Source organism: Rhinopithecus bieti, unplaced genomic scaffold (genome assembly GCF_001698545.2).
Source record: "Rhinopithecus bieti isolate Rb0 unplaced genomic scaffold, ASM169854v2 scaffold_39746, whole genome shotgun sequence".
NCBI classification, from domain to species: Eukaryota; Metazoa; Chordata; class Mammalia; order Primates; family Cercopithecidae; genus Rhinopithecus; species Rhinopithecus bieti.
In genome coordinates, this window is record NW_016816960.1 from 425,777 (window position 1) to 448,047 (window position 22,271).

Below are 22,271 nucleotides of genomic sequence, written 5' to 3' on the forward strand. Positions count from 1 at the left end.
TGGGATTACAGGTATGAGCCATGGCACCCAGCCACCTCCAGACTTTCATAATTTTCATCACATATTGTACATACTTAATTATTCAATTATATGTATAAAAAAGATAAGAAAGCGATAATTCAACTGTGTTCTGTTACCACGGCCTTTCTGTATCCAATCTCGCCTCATATTTTTTCTTGTTACTAATTAGAATCATGATTCTCCTGGCATTCTTCATTTTGTTATACCTCACTTCCTTTTCCTTAGCAACATCTTTGCCATAGAGTATGAAAACCAGGTTCCTTGCCAATTAATCTGTATTGTGCTTTGTCATGTATTGTTACTAAACAGGTCAAGATCAAGGGGAAGAAATGTATATGAGGCTAAGTTCATGTTCAGGACAGAGGTAAATGGAAATTTATATTTTTTTTCAGCATTGCAACGTTGCCACTCATGATCATGAATGTAGCCCTGTGTCAGGTACTGAAGGTAATGCAAAAAGGATATATGGTTGATCCCTGCACTCTTCTTGGGAACTTGAGTGGTATGAATAGAGAAAGTGAGTTATTGGGAACAGAGGCTACAGTTTAGCAAGCTTTCCTGTGCGGACCTTGGTAATTTCTTTACATTTTATAGACCAAAGAACAGTCTTAATTTGCCCTTTTTTCCAAAGGCGTTGTTTAAAAACTGTAATCAAATCATTGCAGTTTATGGCAAATGGCCTTTAAAAAAAAAAAAAAAAAAAAAAAAAAAAAAAAAAAAAAAAAATATTTTCTTCATCTTGGAAAAAGACTTCTCTTGTATTTCTGATAGAATATTTCCAATATGCCATGTTAGTGCAAGACAGTAACCTACAGCTAGACAAGAAAAATCAGCTTTGTTCAAAGTAAGAGCATGGCCTGTTCTTACAGTGTAATTTTTTTCCCACAATTTTGTTTTATGGGTCCTTCAGCTTGAATATACAATTTGTGAGCTCAAAGCCCAGGGCAGCAAAGGACCATGCTGAGTTAAATGGGGGCAGTAGGCTCTGGTGGGCGGGGAAAACTCCAAGCTACAATTGTTAAGAGTCCCTAAGTCTGGAGGTCAGAGAAAGATGAACTGCCCCCAGTGTGTTCACATGACACCTAACAGATTATTAGGCTGGAAAGAGCAGGGCTGGTAGCTGGTAGTGGAGGGAGCAACCCAGCCTCATCCAAGGAACCAAGTGGGGGCAGGGACAGGCGTAAATGCATCAGGAATTTGTTGTCACACAAATTTCTTATAATTAGAATACCTATCCCCAAAGCCCTGATCACTGAAGTCTTTAAATGAACCCTTTATTAAACTCTTCCATTATGCAGAGCTATGGATGGAGCTCTTCTGGGTTTTGGGGACCCCACTCAAGTCAGCTGTCAAGTGAATTTGATAAGTTGCTATGACAGCAAACCCACTCTTCCTCTGAGAATGAATGCCTGTAATTTTAATACTATGTTAAGGTGTGGGTTTTTTTTTTTTTTTTTTTTTAGTCCAATTTTGAACAATTTCCTGGATTCTTCTTCGGGGGTTATAGCTGGGGATTGGCAAATGAGTCTCGCTTATTTTTAAAACAGTTTTCTGAGTGGGTGAATGTGGAAGGGTGGGCATGGTATCAGATAAGAGAGTGTGTGGGTATACACATATCTATATCAGTGAAAGCCAAAATAATTACTATCCTTAGTGCTTGGATTGGCACCGTACCGTGTTTTAAATTGCAGATCTAAACAGAGTGCTAGTTCACAGGAAATTACATTCTCAGATTAACAGCATTTTTTGTGCAGAAAGCAGCAGGTTCTTTCTTTCTCTTTCATTCATTCTTCCTTCCTTTCTTTCTTTCACATTTGTAAGTACATTTAATACCCAACTGCTTGAGGAGAGAGGGGCATTGAGGGAGAGATGAATTTTGTCATGAATACTGGGGAATTGGTGTGATGTCACTGCAAGCTCTGTGTGATCGTAGGTGGTATTAGAGCTCCAGGAGCGAAAGCAGGGAGAGCAGTGGAAGAGACGATGTCGCTCTCAGACAAGCAGACAGCCTCTCTCACTGCCGCGTACGGTCAGCTCAATAAGAGCAAGCCTGCGGAGTGCCGAATGGACTCCCCAAAAGAAATCAGTCAAGGCGGATTCGAATGGCAGAGGACAGAGGGCAAACTGAATGAAATTGGGCTGAATGTCAGCATGGACAGGCAACCGAAAGATGGGCTTGTGAAGAATGCCAGCTTCCTGGAGCAGAATAAGCTCTGCTTTTTTGAGGGGAAGCTAGACAAAGAGCTCAGCATTGAAGTGCAGGACAAGGACTATCAAGCAGCCTCGGGTCACCTTGAGAGCAGGTATGTGATTTCAGAGACCTACCATCCCTTGGAGGGGAACTCGGTACACCAGAAGACGTCCGAGTTCCATCTGGGACTCATAGAGGGGCCAGACAAAAACAAAACCATTCCAGTTCAGGGGAAGGTGGCAGGGAAGAATGGACTAGAGACCAAGAGCCAGTCAGATCTAGATTTCCCTGGGGCTGCTGACATCCCTACCAGGTATGCTAAGGAGCAGGAAACCAGTGTTTGGAACCCCAACTTTCATCCAGTGGCTCAAGGCCCTCTGGGCTCAAGGGAAGCAACTCCGGGAGAGATGAAGAATAGCATCATCCCTGGCTGCCCAGTGATTGGGGTGGTAAATAACTCTGAGCAGCTGAAATGTGAGTCCCCACTCCTGGTGTCTCTAGCCCACCCAGCCCCCATTATTGAGCATTCACCCACCACCATTCCGCCAATCACTATGGTGTTCACCCAGGAACATTTGAATGCAAGCTCTCACATCAGAGACCGTGATAAAGAGTTGGAGAAATTGAGTTCTACCGAGGAGGAAGCTATGCTCAACCAAGCCCCCCAGCAGAAAAAGACAGTGCGCAGGGCCCTGTCTGAATGTTCTCACCTCTCAGTTCCCCCAGCTGTCAACCTTGCAGATAAGTACCCTGAACTCCCTGCCCGAGAAGAACCTTCTTCTGGCCTGCTGCCTCCCCCTAGTAGCCCAATGTCTAGTCCTATGCCTGGGAAACTGGGAGCTCCTGCTATGAAGCGCTCCATGACTGTGGGTGAGGAACAGACAGCTAGCTACAAATTGAGCCCTGGGAAACTGTGCATCTTGTCTACTAAAGAGATACCTCCTTTCATCTGCGAGGAACCAGTGGCCAAGAAGAGAGAAGAATTGGCCCACTTCAGCAACAGCAGCAGCAACTCTGGGAAGAAGGAACTCGGCACTGCTGGATTATATCTCCATAGTAAGCTGGAGCAGATTCCTGAAGGAAGCAGCAAGGAAAAAGGGCAGGAAGATATTAGTGAAACTAGAATTGATTCATGCTCCCAGGTCTGCCAGCGAGGAGAGAAACAGCCAGGACAGACAGCTCTGGCAGGGAAGAAAGAAATTGAGGTCACTGCAACCCAGAGCACTCCATCGTTTCTGTGTGAAGAGCCCCCACGTGATGGTATGTTTCTAAATTTTGCCTCCATTGGGAACAAGCAGACAGCAAGGAAGGAACCAAAGTGACAGATTACCAGCAGAGCACTAAGCAGCTTTTTACAGCCTGGTTCTGTGACTGCCTGGGGAAAGCTTAATTCCCTTGTGTTAGAAGCTTGCTGGGAGTGAGGCAAGAAAGAGAACAAAGTGAATCTTGCAGGGTCAAGCCGAATGTCTTGCTAGCATGACAGATAGTGTGAATTGAGTAGGTGGGTTTGGGGTGGAATGGGGTCAGAGAATGGTGGGCATAAAAACTAGAGCCCCTTTCTTGACCTCATGTCACCCTGTCCAACCCATCCCCCATCCACCCAGCCCTCAGCTCCCGGTTGGTTTGAACCAGATGATTCCTGAGCTCTAAATCCTCCAATCGCAAATGATTGATTTCCTTGCTTGAAAATCTGTCACTTTGTATAGATTCACAATGGGTTTATCAGCACTAACCTCCTCTCATTAAGTTGCATGATCTGGGTGGAAGCTCTGTTTTCTGTTTTGCTTTTGAGAATGTTTTACTTTTGTTCAAACTGAAAAAGAACCCTTTAAAGCTAGCTATTTAATATTCTTTCTGTGTTCTTCATGTTTGACCCAATCTTGCTTCTAGTTTTCTCTTTTGTGTGTGTTTTGAGAGGATTTGTGGGGAGAAAAGAAGAAAGAGAAAACGGGGAGAGAAGGAGAGACTTGCAACCTCATAAACAGCTAAATGTTGCGGTCTTTGTGACTGCCTTTTGTGTCTTTCTTCCTGGCCCTTTTCTTCCCCATCTGCCATCCCCCCACAGCTGTTACTGTGGTGGTCTGAAAAAGCTTGCGTTTTTCTGAGTCCAGTTTGAGCACAAAGGGCCATAATTCAGGAGCTTGTAAATGGGGATTTAAAACATATGTTTTGCTTGTTTAAAAAAAAATAGTCTTGTTTCCTGGGACCTGTTTTCTCTAATATTTATTACTCTCGGTACATTTTTATAAAATTTTACTTTTTTTCTTTGAAAGTAAGAAATGGTATTTTCTAGAGGAGTGGTAAGTAGAAGACATACAGATGTTTTGGGTTTTTGTTTTTTTATGGAGATAAAAAACATGTTTTTTTTATGGAGGCAGAGAAGCTTAATAGTTCCTCTTTGATTTCTTATGACTCCAGGATCACAAGCATTCAGGTGTCCCATGCTGTTGCTTCCTTCTAGCTATGACAGAACTGTAAGTTCCTCCTGGACAGGACTTGGTCATCTTTTTCTTGATCCCCAGGTGCTTTGTTCAGTACCACATACCTTCTAGGTGATCATGAGTGAAGACTTTGTTTCAGAACAAGTTCTTTCTAATTCACACTAACAGAAGTTTGTGCTAATAGAAAAAAATTTCAGATGACTGACAAATCCACCAATCCATTCACCCTGATAAAAGTTTAAATGCTGACTCTGTTAACCACTCTGTAGATAAAACTTTTATATGAAGATTGTTTCATTTAACATGCCTATCATTTGCATTCACTATCTAGGAGCTGGAAATTGTCCTTATCCTCAAGCAACTTTCATATGAAGATTGTTTCATTTAGCATGCCTATCATTTGCATTCATTGTCTAGGCACTGAAAATTGTCCTTATCCTCAAGCAACTTTCGATCCAGTTGGAGGGCTAAGAGGCAGTGGGAGGGTTGTGAATCGTGAAAATGTTTTGGAGGGAGTCACATTTGAGGTGGGCTTTGGAACCCTGGCATGTCAAACAATGCAGAGGGAAAGCCTTCCAGGCAAGGGAACTCATATAAGCGAAGTTATGAAGCCTAGATAGCTCGTGTTAGGTAAAAGAACAATGGAGGAATCTCAGGGCATCCAGTCACAGGAAATGTGGCCAGTCTGCCACCATTGTGTATATCTCTCTTGGGACCTCTGCTTCTCCCTGCACATGTGCTCCATTCTCTTCCCTTTAAAAATCTGTATTTCCGGCCCGGGCGCGGTGGCTCAAGCCTAATCCCAGCACTTTGGAAGCCGAGACGGGCGGATTTCACGACGGTCCAGGAGATCGAGCCGTCCTGGCTAACACGGGTGAAACCCGTCTCATAAAAATACAAAAAACTAGCCGGCGAGTGAGAAGTTGAAGGAAGGAAGGAAGGAAGGAAGGAAGGAAGCAAGCAAGCCGGGATGGAACGGAGGGAGGGGCACATTAATGAGAGGAGATCCAGTAGCTGTAAGAGGGGAGACGTGAACAGGTAAGGGAGAATGGGCGTGAGTGAAACGCCCAGGAGGGAGAGCAAGAAGCGCGGCGTAGATAGAGGCCTGGAGAGTGCCGGCCACGCAGGCATCACAGTCCGGGAGGAGCGGACAGAGCCAGACTCCGCCTCAAAAAAAAAAAAAAAAAAATCTGTATTTCCTCTGTCATCTCTTTTTGCTTCCCTTGTGACTCTTTCTGCCCAGGACAGAATAGCATTGAGTTGCCATGATTTGAGCTCCATGGCCAGCTTTGTTACCACCATATATGTCAGGGTTCCAATGTTGTATGACTGTAATTTCCATGTCTTTGCCTATACTGACAATGAGTGAATAATTATATCTTATTGGCTCAGCTTGGTCCAGTCAACTGTATACCAGGTCCCATAGCCTTCTTAACCAATCTGAGCCATTTAGACCCACCTGCTTCATTCACCTTGAGGCTTCTCTAGAGGAGAGAGCATAGGTTAAGGAAATATTCCAAAGCCATCTTTACATAGGTGGCAAGAAATAATGGGAGAAAATTCTAGAAAGTTGTTTGGAATTCAATCTTGCTAAGCTTCAAATGTCCCACTGAAAAGTTTAAAGCTTACTACCATGTTCTGAAACTGTGGTGGCTGCCTATGACAGCAGATAAGGTAGCTCCAGGTCAGCTTTAGGAAGACTGACTTGCTCTCAGTAAGTGTGATGAACTGGAAAACCAAGAGTTGAAGGCAGACAATCCTGTTAGGGAAATTTGATTCAGATAGTGGTAGATGAAACACTGAGGACATGAGAGGGGAAATATAACAGGTGAAGATAAAGTGAAACTGGAATGTGGGTGGTGTGTGAGAAAAAGGAATTGACAGTCATGCTGTGATGTGAGGCTGGTTTTTCCAGCCAGTGGTAGTATAGGTAATAGAAAGACCCAACAGAAGAGCACAGTTCAGTGAAGGAGTTAATGAGTTCCACTTCACACACTTTTTTTTTTTTTTTTTTTGAGATGGAGTCTCGCTTTGTCACCCAGGCTGGAGTGCAGTGGCACGATCTCAGCTCACTGCAAGCTCCACCTGCCCGGTTCATGCCATTCCCTGGCCTCAGCCTCCCAAGTAGCTGGGACTACAGGTGCCTGCCACCTCGCCCAGCTAGTCTTTATTTTGTATTTTTAGTAGAGACGGGATTTCACCGTGTTAGCCAGGACGGTCTGGATCTCCTGACTTCATGATCCGCTTGCCTTGGCCTCCCAAAGTGCTGGGATTACAGGCGTGAGCCACCACGCCTGGCCCACTTCACACATTCTTTTGTGAAACTCTGGGGATATGTAGATGGTGGTCTCTAGAAATTGCCTGATAGCTGGGCTTGGTGGCTCATGCCTGTAATCTCAGCACTTTGGGAGGCCTTGGCAGGCAGATTACTTGAGACCAGGAGTTTGAAACCAGCCAGGGCAACATGGCAAAAAACCCATCTCTAAGAAAAAATACAAATCTCAGGTAGGCATAGTGGCACGTACCTATAGTCCCAACTACTTGGGAGGCTGAGGTGGGAGGATCGCTTAAGCCCGAAAGGATGAGGCTACAGTGAACCAAGATCGTGTCACTGTGCTCCAGCCTGGGAGATAGACCAGGATCAGGTCTCAAAACAAACAACAAAAAAGACGTTGCCTGATATATCCATGAGGCAAGGGAGGGAGCTTGTTGAGAGCTACCATCTGGGAGAGAGAAAGCAGTTTCTGCTTATGCGCAGTTACATTTATTTGTACAGGTTGAGTTACTGCATGCCTATATCATAGACAGTGCGACTTTATGAAGTATTCATGTTGTTTACTGAAAATGCTGAGCTTATTGAAAAATATGTATAGAGTCTGGGGCCAATGGCAGCTAGTTACACAAGTAAGATCTTCTTTGAGCTTGCTGTAGAACAAAGGCGTTACCAAATTTGCGCAGTTGTTGGCTATGGTTTTTCCCCATTACATTTTAAAACTATAAAATGCTCAGTTTTGACTCTTAAGTACATATGGTTCAAACATCAAAAAGTACAAAGTGCTCTTCATTAAGAAAACCTCCTACCAAGACAAGATGGTATCAACTCATTGTTTTCCTCTCCTTCCCTATAAATACAACTAAATACTCTGGAAATAATTGAAGATAATTCCATAAAAGAATGTGAGGTAGAAAGAAGGCAAACCTGGTAGGGATCTCAGGACTTGAGGAATGACAGTGCAGTGAATTCCCTGGGATTGATCAATTGATTGATTGATGGTAGAGATGGGGTCTTGCCATGTTGCCCAGGCTAGCCTCGACCTCTTGACCTCAAGTGATCTTCCTTGCTTAACCTCCCAAAGTACTGGTATTATAGGCGTGAGCCACTGCACCCATCCCCTAGGTTTTCTTTTTGTCTCCTACATATCCCTGGCTGGGCACTAGAGAGGCCTGTAACCTGGAATTAACAAGCATAGACTGAAAAAAAAAAAAGAAATACAATCTGTTCTCTATTGCCAAAAAAGCAAGAAAGAAAAAAAACCAGCAAAGACCTAGTGGTGAGCCCTATTTCACTACCCATCCCCAATAGTGGGTTCAGTCTGCCTGCGGGTACAGTGGCAGTGCAGCCCATGAGGGCCTTCCTGTTGTCCACTCCACACTCAGCAGAAGCTGTAGGCCCGATCCACCCACATCACCAGCAACTGCAGGGAGGACTGTCCCCTGTCCCCTACCAGGTAACAGCACCAGTGGCTTCTATAGCCCTGGTGTCTTGTAATCCTCTACCCAGTGGCAGGAGACTTTCGTAGGTTTCAAAACCTCTACTTCCTTCCCCTTAGCAGGAGAAAGCCCCCAAGGTAGGTGTTTCCTGCTCCCAGCAACCCCAGCAGAGATCAAACAGGAGGTCTGCCTGTCCCAGGCAGCCAGAGAGCAGTCCAGAGGAAGCTGTGTCTAGTCTATGGTTCCAGCATCACTCAGCCCCTATGTGCTGACACTGGGTGGCCCAGGTAAGTCCCTACAGCCCTTTCAGGCAGTACCAAAAGGGATTAGTTAGAACCTTAGCAAAACCAGAACACAACAGGTCATAATTGCATTGCAAGGACTCTAGAAACCAAATTGTCATCAGAACTACAGTCATAACCTATAGACTAAATATAAACAATATCAACAGGATGATTGCATGCTAAAGTACAAAATTAGAATTTTAAAGCAGCCATCATAAAAGTACTTTAACAAGCAGTTATGAATTCTCTTGAAACAAATGAAAACTAAAACCCTTAGCAAAGAAATAGAAGTTACATAAAAAGAACCAAATGTTAATTGTTGATATGAAAAATACAATAATTAAATTTAAAAACTTATATGGGCTCAGCAGCAGACTGCAGATAACAGGACAGAATCAGTGAAGTTGGGGACAGATCAATAGGATTTATTCAATCGGCCGGGCGCGGTGGCTCAAGCCTGTAATCCCAGCACTTTGGGAGGCCGAGACGGGCGGATCACGAGGTCAGGAGATCGAGACCATCCTGGCTAACAGGGTGAAACCCCGTCTCTACTAAAATACAAAAAAAAAAACTAGCCGGGCGAGGTGGCGGCGCCTGTAGTCCCAGCTACTCGGGAGGCTGAGGCAGGAGAATGGCGGGAACCCGGGAGGCGGAGCTTGCAGTGAGCTGAGATGGCGCCACTCATTCCAGCCCGGACGGCAGAGCGAGACTCCGCCTCAAAATAAATAAATAAATAAATAAAAAGGATGTATTCAATCTGAACAACAGAGGAAAAAAGGTCTACAAGGAAAAAACATATCTTCAAACCCATGGGATAATAACAAAAGATCTAACATATGTATCATCAGAATCGCAGGAGAGGAGCAAGGATGCAAGGCTGAACAACTGTTCAAAGAAATAATGACTACAAACTTCCCAAATTTGACAAAAGGCAAAATTTATAGATTCAAGCAACTGAACAAATACCAAATAGAATAAATGCGAAGAAATCCATGCCATGACTTTTCATAATTAAACTTTTATAAACTAAAGACAAAAATCTTTAAAAACAAGCAAAGAGATATGATGCATTAGGGAAACAGCAATTTTCTTTTTTAACCTTCCTTATGGTGCTGAGGAAACAGCAATTTAAATGACAGCCTGTTTCTTATCAGAAACTGGGGAGTGCAGAAAGAAGTGGCACATTTTTCAAGTGTCAAAAGAACTGTCAACTGCAAATTATTTGGTAAAACAATCCATCAGGAATGAAGGGGAAATAAATAAAAAAGACATTTTTAGATAAAGGAAAACTAAGAATTTGTTGCTAGTAGACATACCCTTAGAGAAGGGCTAAAGATTAAAAAAAAGATAAGTTATGGTAACAGAAGGCGGCTTGGAATTTCAGAAATAAAAGAACAACAATGGAATGGGTAAAAATATGGAAATAGCCAGGTATGGTGGCTCATGTCTGTAATCCCAGCACTTTGGGAGGCCGAGGCAGGCGGATCATCTGAGGTCGGCAGTTCGAGACCAGCCTGGCCAACGTGGAGAAACTCCATCTCTGCTAAAAATACAAAATTAGCTGGGCGTGGTGGCTCATGCCTGTAATCCCAGCTACTCAGGAAGGCTGAGGCAAGAGAATCGCTTGAACCTGGGAGCCGGAGATTGTGGTAAGCCAAGATCATGCCATTGCATTCCAGCCTGGGCAACAAGAGCGAAACTAGGTCTCCAAAAAAAAAAAAAGGAAATATAATAGACTTATCTCCTCATGAATTTTTTAAAATCATAAATCATATTTGAAGCACAAATTGTAATACTGTCTGATGTAGTGCTTAATCTGTGAAGAGGAAACAATTAAGACATATCTTAAGGCTGGGCGCAGTGGCTCACACCTGTAATCCCACCACTTTTGGAGACCAAGGTGGGTGGATCACTTGAGGCCAGGAGTTCGAGACCAGCCTGGGCAACATGACGAAACCCCATCTCTACTAAAGATAAAAAGAAAAATTAGCCAGACATGGTAGTGCACACCTGTAACCCCAGCTGCTTGGTTGGCTGAGGCATGAGAATCACTTGAACCTAGAAGGCAGAGGTTGCAGTGAGCCGAGATTGCACCACTACACTCCGACCTAGATGACAGAGTGAGACTCTTGTCTTTAAAAAATATAAAAGTAGGGAGAAAATAAAGGGTCCTAAATGGAAGTAAGGTTCCATCCAGTAGGTCACTCAAAGTAGTAAAACATAGCTGGGTGTGGTGGTGTGCACCTGTAGCCCCAGCTACTCAGGAGGCTGAAGATGGTAGGATCACTTGAGCCCAGAGTTTGAGACCAGCCTGAGCAACACAGTGAGACCCCATCTCTAGAGAAAAAAACAGTAGTAGAACATTGATACCAGTTTGTTGTATGTATATTGTTATACCTAGAGCAACCACTAAGAAAACGATATACAAAGCAATATACTCAAAACTTTTTTTTAATAAAATAGAATTCTAAAAAATGTTCAGGTAACCTTGGGTGAGACATAATTTGAAAAAATGAAAAAAGGAAACTAAAAGATTAAAAATGTTCAGGTAACCAACTGGAAGGCAAGAAAGTGAAACAGAAATGAGAAAGAGAACAAATAAAAAATAAAGTATCAGACTTAAGCCCTAACATAGCAGTAATTATTTTATTTTATTTCATTTTTTATTTATTGAGATGGAATTTCACTCTTGTTACCCAGGCTGGAGTGCAGTGGTGTGATCTCAGCTCACTGCAACCTTCGCTTCCCAGGTTCAAGTGATTCTCCTGCCTCAGCCTCCTGAGTAGCTGGGATTACAGGCGCCCACTACCACACCCGGCTAATTTTTGTATTTTTAGTAGAGATAAGGTTTCACCCTGTTGACCAGGCTGATCTCCAACTCCTGACCTCAGGTGATAAGCCCACCTCGGCCTCCCAAAGTGCTGAATGGATGTACCTGACCATCAGGAATTATTTTAGAAGCAAATGGTCTGAGTACTACAATTAAAAGACAAAGATTGGAAGAGTAGATTTTTTTTGAAAAAATGTCTCAAGTAGGCCAGGTACAGTGGCTCCTGCCTGTAATCCCTTCGGGAGGCTGAGGCAGGAGGATCACTTGAGCCTAGGATTCGAAACCAGCCTGAGCAACACAGGGAGAACCCATCTCTACAAATAATTTTAAAATTAGCCGGGCATGGTGGCACATGCCTGTGGTTCTAGCTATTCGGGAGCTGAAGTAGGAGGATCGCTTGAGCCGAGGAGGTAGAAGCTACAGTGAGTACAGTCAGCCATGATCACACCTGTCTTAAAAAGAAAAAAAAAATTGCCTAAGTATATGCTATCTACAAGAGATGAATAACAAACATAAGGACATAGGTAGGTTGAAAGTTAAAAGATGGAAAGAAATATGTTAATTTTTTAAAGTAACAATAGCTATATATAATTATTTTTTTGTGTGTGTATATATATATGTGTGTGTGTGTGTGTGTATATATATATATATAGTTGTTTTTTCTTGTTGCCTTGACTCACTGGGCTCAAGCAATCTTCCCACCTCAGCCTCCCAAGTAGCTGAGTCTTATAGGCATGCACTACCATGCCCCACTAATTTTCTTTTGATTTTTGTAGAGAGGAAGTCTCATTTTGTTGCCCAGGCTAGTCTCAAACTGCTGGCCTCAAGTAATCCTCTGCCTCAGCCTCCCAAAGTGCTGGGATTACAGATTACCTGGCCTGGAGTGACTAACACTAGACAAAGTAGATGTCAGAGAAAAGAAGAAAGGATCAATCCCACTGAGAAAACTTAGCAATTCTAAATGTATACACCCAGAAACAGAGTGTCAAGATACGTGAAACAAAAACTGACAGAGCTAAAAGGAGAAGTACACAAAGTCACAATTACAGTTGGGGACTTCTATGTCCCACTGTGAACAATTGATAGAACTACTAGGCAGAATGTTAGTAAAGATATAACAGTGCCGTCAGACAACAAAATCTCATAGACATTGATAGAAATTCCACTCAGTGACAGAATATACATTCTTCCCGGGTGTCCCCTACACACTCACCAAGATGGATCTTGGGTCATAAAACCAACTTTAAGCAATTGAAAAGATTGAAATTATGATGGGGCATGGTGGTTATTGCCTGTAATCCCAGCACTTTGGGAAGCCGATGTGGGAAGACTGCTTGAGACCAGTCAGTTTGGGCCACATGGCAAGACCTCCATCTCTTCAAAAAACATTTTTTTGTACATGGTATGGTGGCACGTACCGGTAGTCCCAGCTACTTGGAAAGCTGAGGCATTAGGGTCTCTCGAGCCCAGGAGCTCGAGGTGGCAGTGAGCTATGATCACGCCACTGTAGTGCAGCCTAGGTGACAGACTTCATCTCTTAAAAAAAAAACTGAAACTGGAATTATTTCAGGTATACAAGGTTAGTGCAATAATCAAAAGTAATCTGTCGGCCAGGTGCGGTGGCTCACGCCTGTAATCCCAGCACTTTGGGAGGCCGAGGCGGGCGGATCACGAGGTCAGGAGATCGAGACCATCCTGGCTAATGCGGTGAAACCCCATCTCTACTAAAAATACAAAAAAAAAAAAGCCGGGTGTGGTGGTGTGTTCCTGTAGTCCCAGCTACTTGGGAGGCTGAGGCAGGAGAATGGCGGGAGGCAGAGCTTGCAGTGAGCTGAGATCGCACCACTGCACTCCAACCTGGGCGACAGAGTGAGACTCCATCTCAAAAAAAAAAAAAAAAAAAAAAAAAGTAATCTGTTATATCATAGTCTAAAGAAAATAAATTGTAAACACAGAAAAATCATTTAAGAGAATCAAATAGCCATTCATGTTAAAACTCTCAGCAAAGTAGGAATAGAGAGAAACTTTAAATTTAACTTGACAAAGAGCATCTACAGAAAGCCTACAGCTAACATCGTATTTAATGGTGAATAAGCGAATGCTTTCTATCTAAGATTGGGAACAAGGCAAGGATATCTACTTTTAAATATAGTGTACTGGAAGTTATTATAGGGATGGAGAACATAGTAGTTGCCATATATTTAGGGATTGGAAAGGGAGTGGGGTAGATACTCATATTCAGGGGTAACATGAAGGAGCCCTATTGATTGTAACCACCCACTCCAGGCCAGGTAATCTGTAATCCCAGCACTTTGGGAGGCTGAGGTGGTGGTGGTTACACAAAGCTACACTTGATAAAGTTGCATAGCACTACACACACACACAAACACACTCACAAATGAGTGCACGTAAAGCGAAAAATCTGAGTAGGCTCTGTGGGTTGTCTCCGTTTCTTGGTTTTGATAGTATACTGTATTTACGTAGATGTCAACACTTGGGGAGACTGGGTAAAAGCGGACACAGGGACCTTCCCTATGTATTTCTTTGCAACTTCCTGTGAATCTGTAATTATTTCTCAAAGTTTCAAGCCTCCTAACCTCCCCAGTTTTGTGTCCCATCCTTTCCCTCAATAATGTTGTTTAATTACAATCCTTTCAAAGATTCTTTTAAAATGCATATACAAGTGTATTTGCAATATATTTTCCCCCATCCCTTTTCAAGACCAATGGTTTCACATTATACTTATGCTTTGTTGTTTTTTTTTAATAGAGACCATTGCATAGTAATCATAAAAGAATTTCTCCATGCTTTATTTTTTCACATTCAGAGATTACATTGATATTTCTACCATAATAACCAGTTTTCTATTAACGGACTTCTGGATTGTTCTTTTGCTTTTAGAAACAATGATCTGGTAGAAACCTTGCACATTTACTATTTTGCTGATGTGTAAATACACTTCTAGGATGAATTACTAAAAACTGGTTTTCTGGATTAGAATTTGTCTGTCCTTGTAATTTTCAGAAAATGACACTGCCAGGCAGCCCTGCCTATGGGTCATAGCAGTTCACATACCTCCCAAGTATATTTCCCCATATTATTCTCAATAGTTATTTTAAAATTTTAGGACTTTTGACAATATGTTAGTGTTAAAATGGCATTTCAGGCCAGGCATGGTGATTCACGAAGCCTATAATCCCAGCACTTTGGAAGGCGGAAGTGGGTGGATCACTTGAAGTCAGGAGTTTGAGACCAGCCTAGCCAACATGGTGAAACCCTGTCTCTACTAAAAACACAGAAATTAGCCTGGTGTGGTGGCGCATGCCTGTAATCCAGCTACTTGGGAGGCTGAGGCAGAATTGTTTGAACAGGGGAGACAGAGGTTGCAGCGAACCGAGACAGAGGTTGCAGTGAGCCGAGATTGCACCATTGCACTCCAGTCTGGGTGACAGAGCGAGACTTTGTCTCAAAAAATAAAATAAAATGGCATTTCAGTGGGGTTTTAATTTTTATTTTTCTTATACTTAACATTGTACATCTTTTCATAGTTTCAAAACACTTTGTTTCTCTTTTCTATAAAGTCTGTGCACATTGTTTTGGTCATTTTCCCAGTGGATTATTGGCCTTTGTAGCAGTTACTGATTTGTGGTAGTGATTTATAGACTAAGCTCTTTGTCTTTGGTATGAGGGTCAAGTATTTCTTCTGTTTGTCATTTGCCTTTTGACTTTTATTATAGTGTTTTGTCTTATTTTGTTTTCTGCCACGTTGAAGTTTTTTATTTTTCTTTAGTCAAACTTTTGTGGCTTCTTGACTTTGTGACAGTTAGAAAGGCCTTGCCCACAGCAAGGTTATATATTTCACGGTATTTTAATGCTCTCAGTTATAGTACTGTTGAAATCTGAAGTAAGCTCTCCACAGAGAGGAGGCTATGTTGCCTTAGGTAGGAGACTTATTTCTGGCCCTGAGTCTGGTTCCATGGGTCTCCTCGGCCTTGTTGGAAATCTGGGTCACTGTTAGAACTAGATCAGGTTAATCTCACATCCTCCATAAAGTGGTTCTTTATAGGGAAAGGAAGGAAAGGGAGTCATTGAATGATCTTCTGGCTCTTATCCCATCTCACAGCAACCTTTATTCCAAAGATAGACTGGTAGAAGAGGTTTTTGTCCTATTGCATGGAGAGCTAGTGGTTGGAAGACAGAGTCCCTTTGGTCTCTAGGGAAGGGAAACCAAACTTAAAGGACCATTTCTTTCCACTGATCATTTGTGCATGTGCCACTTAGACTGCTTTTCCACAGGGTCAGGCTCCCTGAATCTGAAGAATCTAAAACTGTCCTCCATCACAGTGAGAACTTGGGAGTCTTGTCCACATTTCAGCAGCACAACCTTGTGGACTTTTTTCAGAATGAAGTGCTAGTTAGTGGTCTGTCTTTGCTAAACCTTGTATTTTCAAAACGGGTATGAAAAAATGTTTGCTTAGCACAATTCCTACCCACCCTCTCCCCTTAGGAATAGCCAGGCCGGAAGAAGGGAGGCCTGCTGTGAGTGGGACCGGAAATGACATCACCACCCCACCAAACAAGGAGCTCCCACCAAGCCCAGAGAAGAAAACAAAGGTAGGTGCCAGAATGGTGGTTATCTTCTACTGCCATAATTTTTAAACAAGAGTATCTTCTGCTATTATTGCTTGAATCACGAATGAAATTTCTTTTTTCTGAGCTATTATTGTCCTTCCTCATGTTTGGTAGAAAATATCTTGTATTCTCATTTACCATAGTGGCCTAAACCAACTTTAAAATCTCAGCCTTTGACCCTATTATCTTATATATCTGTAAAAAAATGTTCTGTAGAGGTCGGGCGTGGTGGCTCGTGCCTGTAATCCCAGCACTTTGGGAGGCCGAGGCGGGCGGATCACGAGATCAGGAGATGGAGACCATCCTGGCCAACATGGTGAAATCTCATCTCTACTAAAAATACTAAAATTAGCTGGGCGTGGTGACGCATGCCTATAAAAGCTACTCAGGAGGCTAAGGCAGGAGAATCACTTGAACCAAGGAGTTGGAGGTTGCAGTGAGCCAAGATCATGCCACTGCACTGCTCTCCATCTCAAAAAAAAAAAAAAGTTCTATAGAGATTGTTTCTGCTTCCCTTAACAACAACCAAAAGGACAATTGCAAAAATATTCTGAAATAAATTCCGAATTGTTTGCTACTATCTCAGTGTTACATGAAAGAAAAAAAAAGATTCCGAAATCTCCATTCACGAAAAGAGAATGCAGATTTTGAAGGTGGATCATATAGCTTCAGATACATAACTAGTACTTATTGCAAAGTTCAAAAGCCACACTGTAGGCTGTGGCTGTTGTTGTCCCATCAAGGTACAGGTAGTTTCAGCATATTGTCCAGGGTCTTCAAAAAATTAAAAAGTTATTAAAAAAAAATACAGCTAATAATGGCTCAATCATCTCCTGATGCTTTTCTTTTAGAATTATTTTAGCCACCAAAAGTTAGTTAACTATTAAGAGTTAAGTAATTGTTTTACTGAATTAAATCTTCAGGTGCCAAACTACCAGAATTTGTGCCACTATCATTAAGAAACTATTCCCAGGCCAGGGGCGGGGTGGCTCACGCCTGTAATCCCAGCACTTTGGGAGGCCGAGGCGGGCAGATCACAAGGTTAGGAGATGAGACCGTCGACACCTTGAAACCCTGTCTCTACTAAAAATACAAAAAATTAGCTGGGCGTGGTGGCACATGCCAGTAGTCCCAACTACTTGAGAGGCTGAGTCAGGAGAATCGCTTGAACCTGGGAGGCGGAGCTTGCAGTGAGCTGACATCGCCACTGCACTCCAGACTGGGCGACAGAGCGAGACTCCATCTCAAAAAAAAAAAAAGAAAAAAGAAACTATTCCCCACTTTCTTTTTCTATCCTGGTCTCATTCCATTATTTGTTGAGCTCAGAAGAAAGAAATGCTAGTTTTAAGTTGCATCTATCCTCATTGCTTATAATTTTACTTTGAATTGTGCAATTTATACTTTTTTAATTTGTTTTATTCTTTTCTGTGTGTTTGATGTTGCCCTTTAAAAAATAAAAATAAAAAATAAAAAAAAACAACAATCAACCTAAAGCCTTTGGCCACCACTCAACCTGCAAAGACTTCAACATCGAAAGCCAAAACACAGCCCACTTCTCTCCCTAAGCAGCCAGCTCCCACCACCAGTGGTGGGTTGAATAAAAAACCCATGAGCCTTGCTTCAGGCTTAGTACCAGCTGCCCCACCCAAACGCCCTGCCGTCGCCTCTGCCAGGCCTTCCATCTTACCTTCAAAAGACGTGAAGCCAAAGGTAAGTGGTCACCTAACTACTGTGCCGAGGAAAATTGTTCCCTTCTGAGTGTCAAATAGACAGACTCTTGTTGCTAACAGGCAACAGAATCAGGCTGGTGGAATTGGGAAAAGGCAAGGGAAATGGGGGAGAGGGTGATTTGAAAATTGGCATGGCTACTCTGGGTGCACTGCCTATGGGTTACCCCTGCTCCACAAAGAGCAGCCAAAAAAAGAAAAGGAAATCAATTTGGGGCCCATTGATGCAGCCATTAACATTTTGAAGCCCTTTTATGCTTTTACCTTTCCCTGCCCTGTTTGGAGGTAATACTCCATCTACTTAGGTTCTTCCTCCTTTCTCTTAGCTACCTACTCTTTACCTATTTAAGCACTTATTAACCAGTTTCCTCTACTCCACATACCAATTAGATATTCTTTTTTGGTATAATTCCCACATCAAATGTAATTCTTTGTCTTTCCCTGTTATCCTGTGGAAGTTTTATCCATTACTATTGTGATATAACTAGCTCTTCCCGGTTATCTCAGCATGTTCCAGCATGATGTGATAACTTACTTTGCTTTGGGCATTAGGCCACCTCTCACTGAACTACTTCTGAAGTCATCCAGTTTTCCAGGTCACCCACGGTTTCTGTATTGCCCAGAAACTGGTCACATTTGGAGCAGCATTAGCGTTACAGAATTGCTCCAGGAGGAGAGGATAGTGGAGGCTGTGGCTGCCTTTCTTAACATCTTGTCTCATTTGAGAAGGCCCTTTAGGTCAGCCTGATAGTACTCTTTAAATTCATGGTACGAAATAGTTTCCCATGTTAAAGTGTCAGTTTTTAATTTAATATTATGAAGAAAACTGTGGAACCTAGGAGTTGAAGTCTAGGCTGAAACCCTGGCCAAGAAACTGAGAAATCCTCTCATAAACTAGTAACGATAAAATCTTACAAAGCTTTCTCTCTTATCCTCGTTTATCCAGTTGGTTGCTTTTCTTGATCTTTAGAAAACAATAGGTTTGAATAAGAGGGCAGAGGGGAGGTGCCTGGAGTCCTGGCCGCAGGTCCTCCCTGCTGCTTATTCAGCAGCAGCAGGGGGTGACAGAGGAGAGTGGAGGAAGGAGAGGTGTCTAGTGAAATTTCACTCTATAATAAATCATATAAATGAAATGTACGTACTAGTTGCTTTATATACATGAACTTGTTAAAAATTTTTATTTTTTTGAGATGGAGCCTTGCTCTGTCACCCAGGCTAGAGTGCAGTGGCACACTCTGGGCTCACTGCAACCTCCGCCTTCCAGGTTCAAGCAATTCTCGTGCCTCAGCTTCCCGAGAAGCTGGGATTACAGGCACCCACAACCTTGCCTGGCTAATTTTTGTATTTTTAGTAGAGAGGGGATTTTGCCATGTTGGCCAGGCTGGTTTCAAATTCCTGACCTCAGGTGATCCTTCCACCTCAGCCTCCTGAAGTGCTGGGATTACAAGGCGTGAGCCACCGCGCCTGGCCTGTATACATTAACTCTTAATTCTGTCAATCACCCATGACGTAGATACCAGTATTTTCATTTTATAGGTGAGGAAGCTTAAGCTCAGTTAAATAAGCTTCCTTTTTTTTTTTTTTTTTTTTTGAGACGGAGTCTGGCTCTGTCGCCCAGGCTGGAGTGAGTGCAGTGGCACCATCTCGGCTCACTGCAAGCTCCGCCTCCCGGGTTCACGCCATTCTCCTGCCTCAGCCTCCGAGTAGCTGGGACTATAGGCACGCACCACCACACCTGGCTAATTTTTTGTAATTTTAGTAGAAACAGGGTTTTACCATGTTAGCCAGGATGGTCTCGATCTCCTGACCTCGTGATCCGCCCGCCTCAGCCTCCCAAAGTGCTGGGATTACAGGCGTGAGCTACCGCGCCCGGCTAAATAAACTTCCTAAAGTCCAGTGCTATTAAATGGCAGAACCAGTATCTGAGGCTGGAGCTGACTCCAGTGCTGAGGCCCAGGGTATCAACCACTGTTCTTTTATGGCCTTTTGCCATTCAGCTTTTAGACAGCGTTTCAAGATATAGCTGACCTAAACGGGTGATCTGCATTGTAATTATTAATGTTTGTCTTTTAGATAAGAAACAGATTGATAATATCTAGCCAGGCATGTAAAGCTGGTCCTATGTTCTAATGTCTTTTCTTTTTTTTTTTTGAGATGGAGTTTCACTCTTGTTGCCCAGGCTGGACCGCCTCCCAGGTTCAAGTGACTCTCCTCCCTCAGCTTCTTGAGTAGCTGGGATTACAGGCACCCGCCACCATGCCTGGCTAATTTTTTGTATTTTTAGTAGCGCTGGGGTTTCGCCACATTGGGCAGACTGGTCTCCAACGCCTGACCTCAGGTGATCCGCCTGCCTCGGCCTCCCAAAGTGCTAGGATTACAGGCATGAGCCACTGCGCCAGTCCTGTTCTAATCTCTTTTATCCAGATGAGGAAATAAAGCTCAGAGAGGCCCAGCGATTTGCCCAATAACACTCTTAGAATTAAGGGGCCAAACCAGGAATGCAGCTCAGGCTTCTAACCCAGATTTGGCTAGTGGCCTCTTCATCTGCAGTTTATTTTGGTAGAAAGATTTGTAGAGACAGAGAGAAAAAAACCTATACAGAAAAAAATAAGTAGATTATGATTCTGGCAAAGAAGAAAATGTAAATTGGGAAACAGCAGAATAGCTCCAGTTAACTTCTGCAGGTTGTTGAAACCAGGAGCCTGACATCTAAAAGATGCAACATCCTTTTGAGATTTCTATCCCACATAACTTTTTTCTAACTTATTTTATCATTATTACCCTTACTGGCAAAATAATAAGACTATGCTAGATTATTCTGAATAATAGTCATAGTGTTAAAAATTTGATGCACATCCCAGAGAGCATCTGGTTTAGTCCTCAAATTTTAGAGCAATAGGAAAGGGAACCCCTCTGCCCCAAATCCTACATGTTTCCGTAGAGCTGGAAGCAGAATCACTTCCCCTGATTCCAGCCTTAGAGTTCTTCACACCATACTTAGGGCCTTTATTTGTGGAAATCGTCATTACCCTACATTTGCAGAGTTACACTTAATATTTGATTGGATGCCAGCCCTTAATTTCTAAGTACTTCCTTAGCTGATTTTTCCATTTAACGATATCCTGTTTGTCTCTACCTCCATACTGCCCTCTTTATAGCCACTTCTCTTGGAGCAAGAGAGCTGAGCCCACTGTGTCTGTGATTTGGCGTACTCTCTTTTGTAATGTGGTAATTTGTTTATCAAAATAGTGTCTTCATCCCCTATCCCCATAGAAACCAGGCTAAATTGATTGTTTCCCTTCTTCACTAGAGACGTCATTCCCAGCCTCCATGTAAAAGGAACTAGAGTGGTCCAGATGCCAAGCATCTATACTTGAGAGACTTTTTCCCTTTTGCTCTCGGACCGTAGTTGTGATATCAGTGCTCTTTATCCCTTCTGTTGCTCAGGCTGCCTCTTCTCATTGTCTCTGTGCTGAGACCTTTCCTCCTTTATTCCCTGACATCACATATTATCAGAGCTGGTCCTTCATCACCCTCCATTCTAATCTCTTTATCCCAATGAGGAAATAAAGCTCAGAGGCTCAATGATTTGCCGGAGTAGGGCTGCAGCTCACACTTCTGGCCCAGATTTGGCCTGTGGCCTCTCCATCTTTCTGCTCAGTCCTGTTCAGCATTCTGTAGGTGCGTGTTAGCTGAAAGAACGGCTTGATTTGACTGAACATAATTTTTAGTTTTTGTTTGTGTATGTGTTTAATCTTTGGTCAAGTATAATACATTAGATTTTATTACATTAAATACATTAGTATTTTTGGCATTTCTACAGAGGTTACATTAAAATATGTGTGTGTGTATATGCATATATATATGCATATATACATAAATATATATATATATATATATGTATATAATGCAGTAGATCTGGAGGCAGATGTAGGTTGTGGTGATGTACCCTTCAGGGCTATTCATTCTCACTGGCTCAGGTTGGATTGAAGTAGTTTTACTCTCTGTTGCATGTCCTCAGATTACACAGCACCCTGCATGGCTAGTTTGCCGCTTTATGTGGAGGATTTTGCTCTTAGAACCATATATATTTTCCTGTCAGTGGCTGCTGAACCCACAGTACCTCCTGTTCTCTGGTACATGCTTGTATAGAAGCATCTTGTGTCCAGGTGCAGTGACTGAGGCCTGTAATCCCAGCACTTTGGGAGGCTGAGGCAGGCGGATCACAAGGTCAGGAGATCGAGACCATCCTAACACAGTGAAACCTTGTCTCTACTAAAAACACAAAAAATTGGCTGGGCATGGTGGCATATGCCTGTAGTCCCAGCTACTCTGGAGGCCGAGTCAGAAGAATTGCTTGAACCCGGGAGGTGGAGGCTGCAGTGAGCCGAGATCATGCCACTGCACTCCAGCCTGGGCAACAGAGCAAGACTC

At 42.9% G+C, this 22,271-nt stretch overlaps 1 protein-coding gene across 19 annotated transcripts in view; it reads left to right on the top strand.

Moving 5' to 3' along the window:
* MAP4 (microtubule associated protein 4) overlaps window positions 1-22,271 on the top strand; it is a 235,099-nt gene that overhangs the window by 191,837 nt on the left and 20,991 nt on the right. For 16 of the 19 annotated variants that reach the window (XR_001882164.1, XR_001882166.1, XR_001882165.1 and 13 more), the window contains 2 exons: window positions 15,986-16,092; window positions 17,605-17,820. Coding sequence is in view for 16 of the 19 variants with exons in the window: in XM_017855660.1 (XP_017711149.1) it covers window positions 15,986-16,092; window positions 17,605-17,820 (323 nt within the window). In the remaining 3 variants the exon portion in view is untranslated. Of the gene's footprint in view, window positions 1-1,669; window positions 3,473-15,985; window positions 16,093-17,604; window positions 17,821-22,271 lie in introns of those variants that run through there. The other 3 variants (XM_017855672.1, XM_017855678.1, XM_017855673.1) reach the window with 1 other exon arrangement.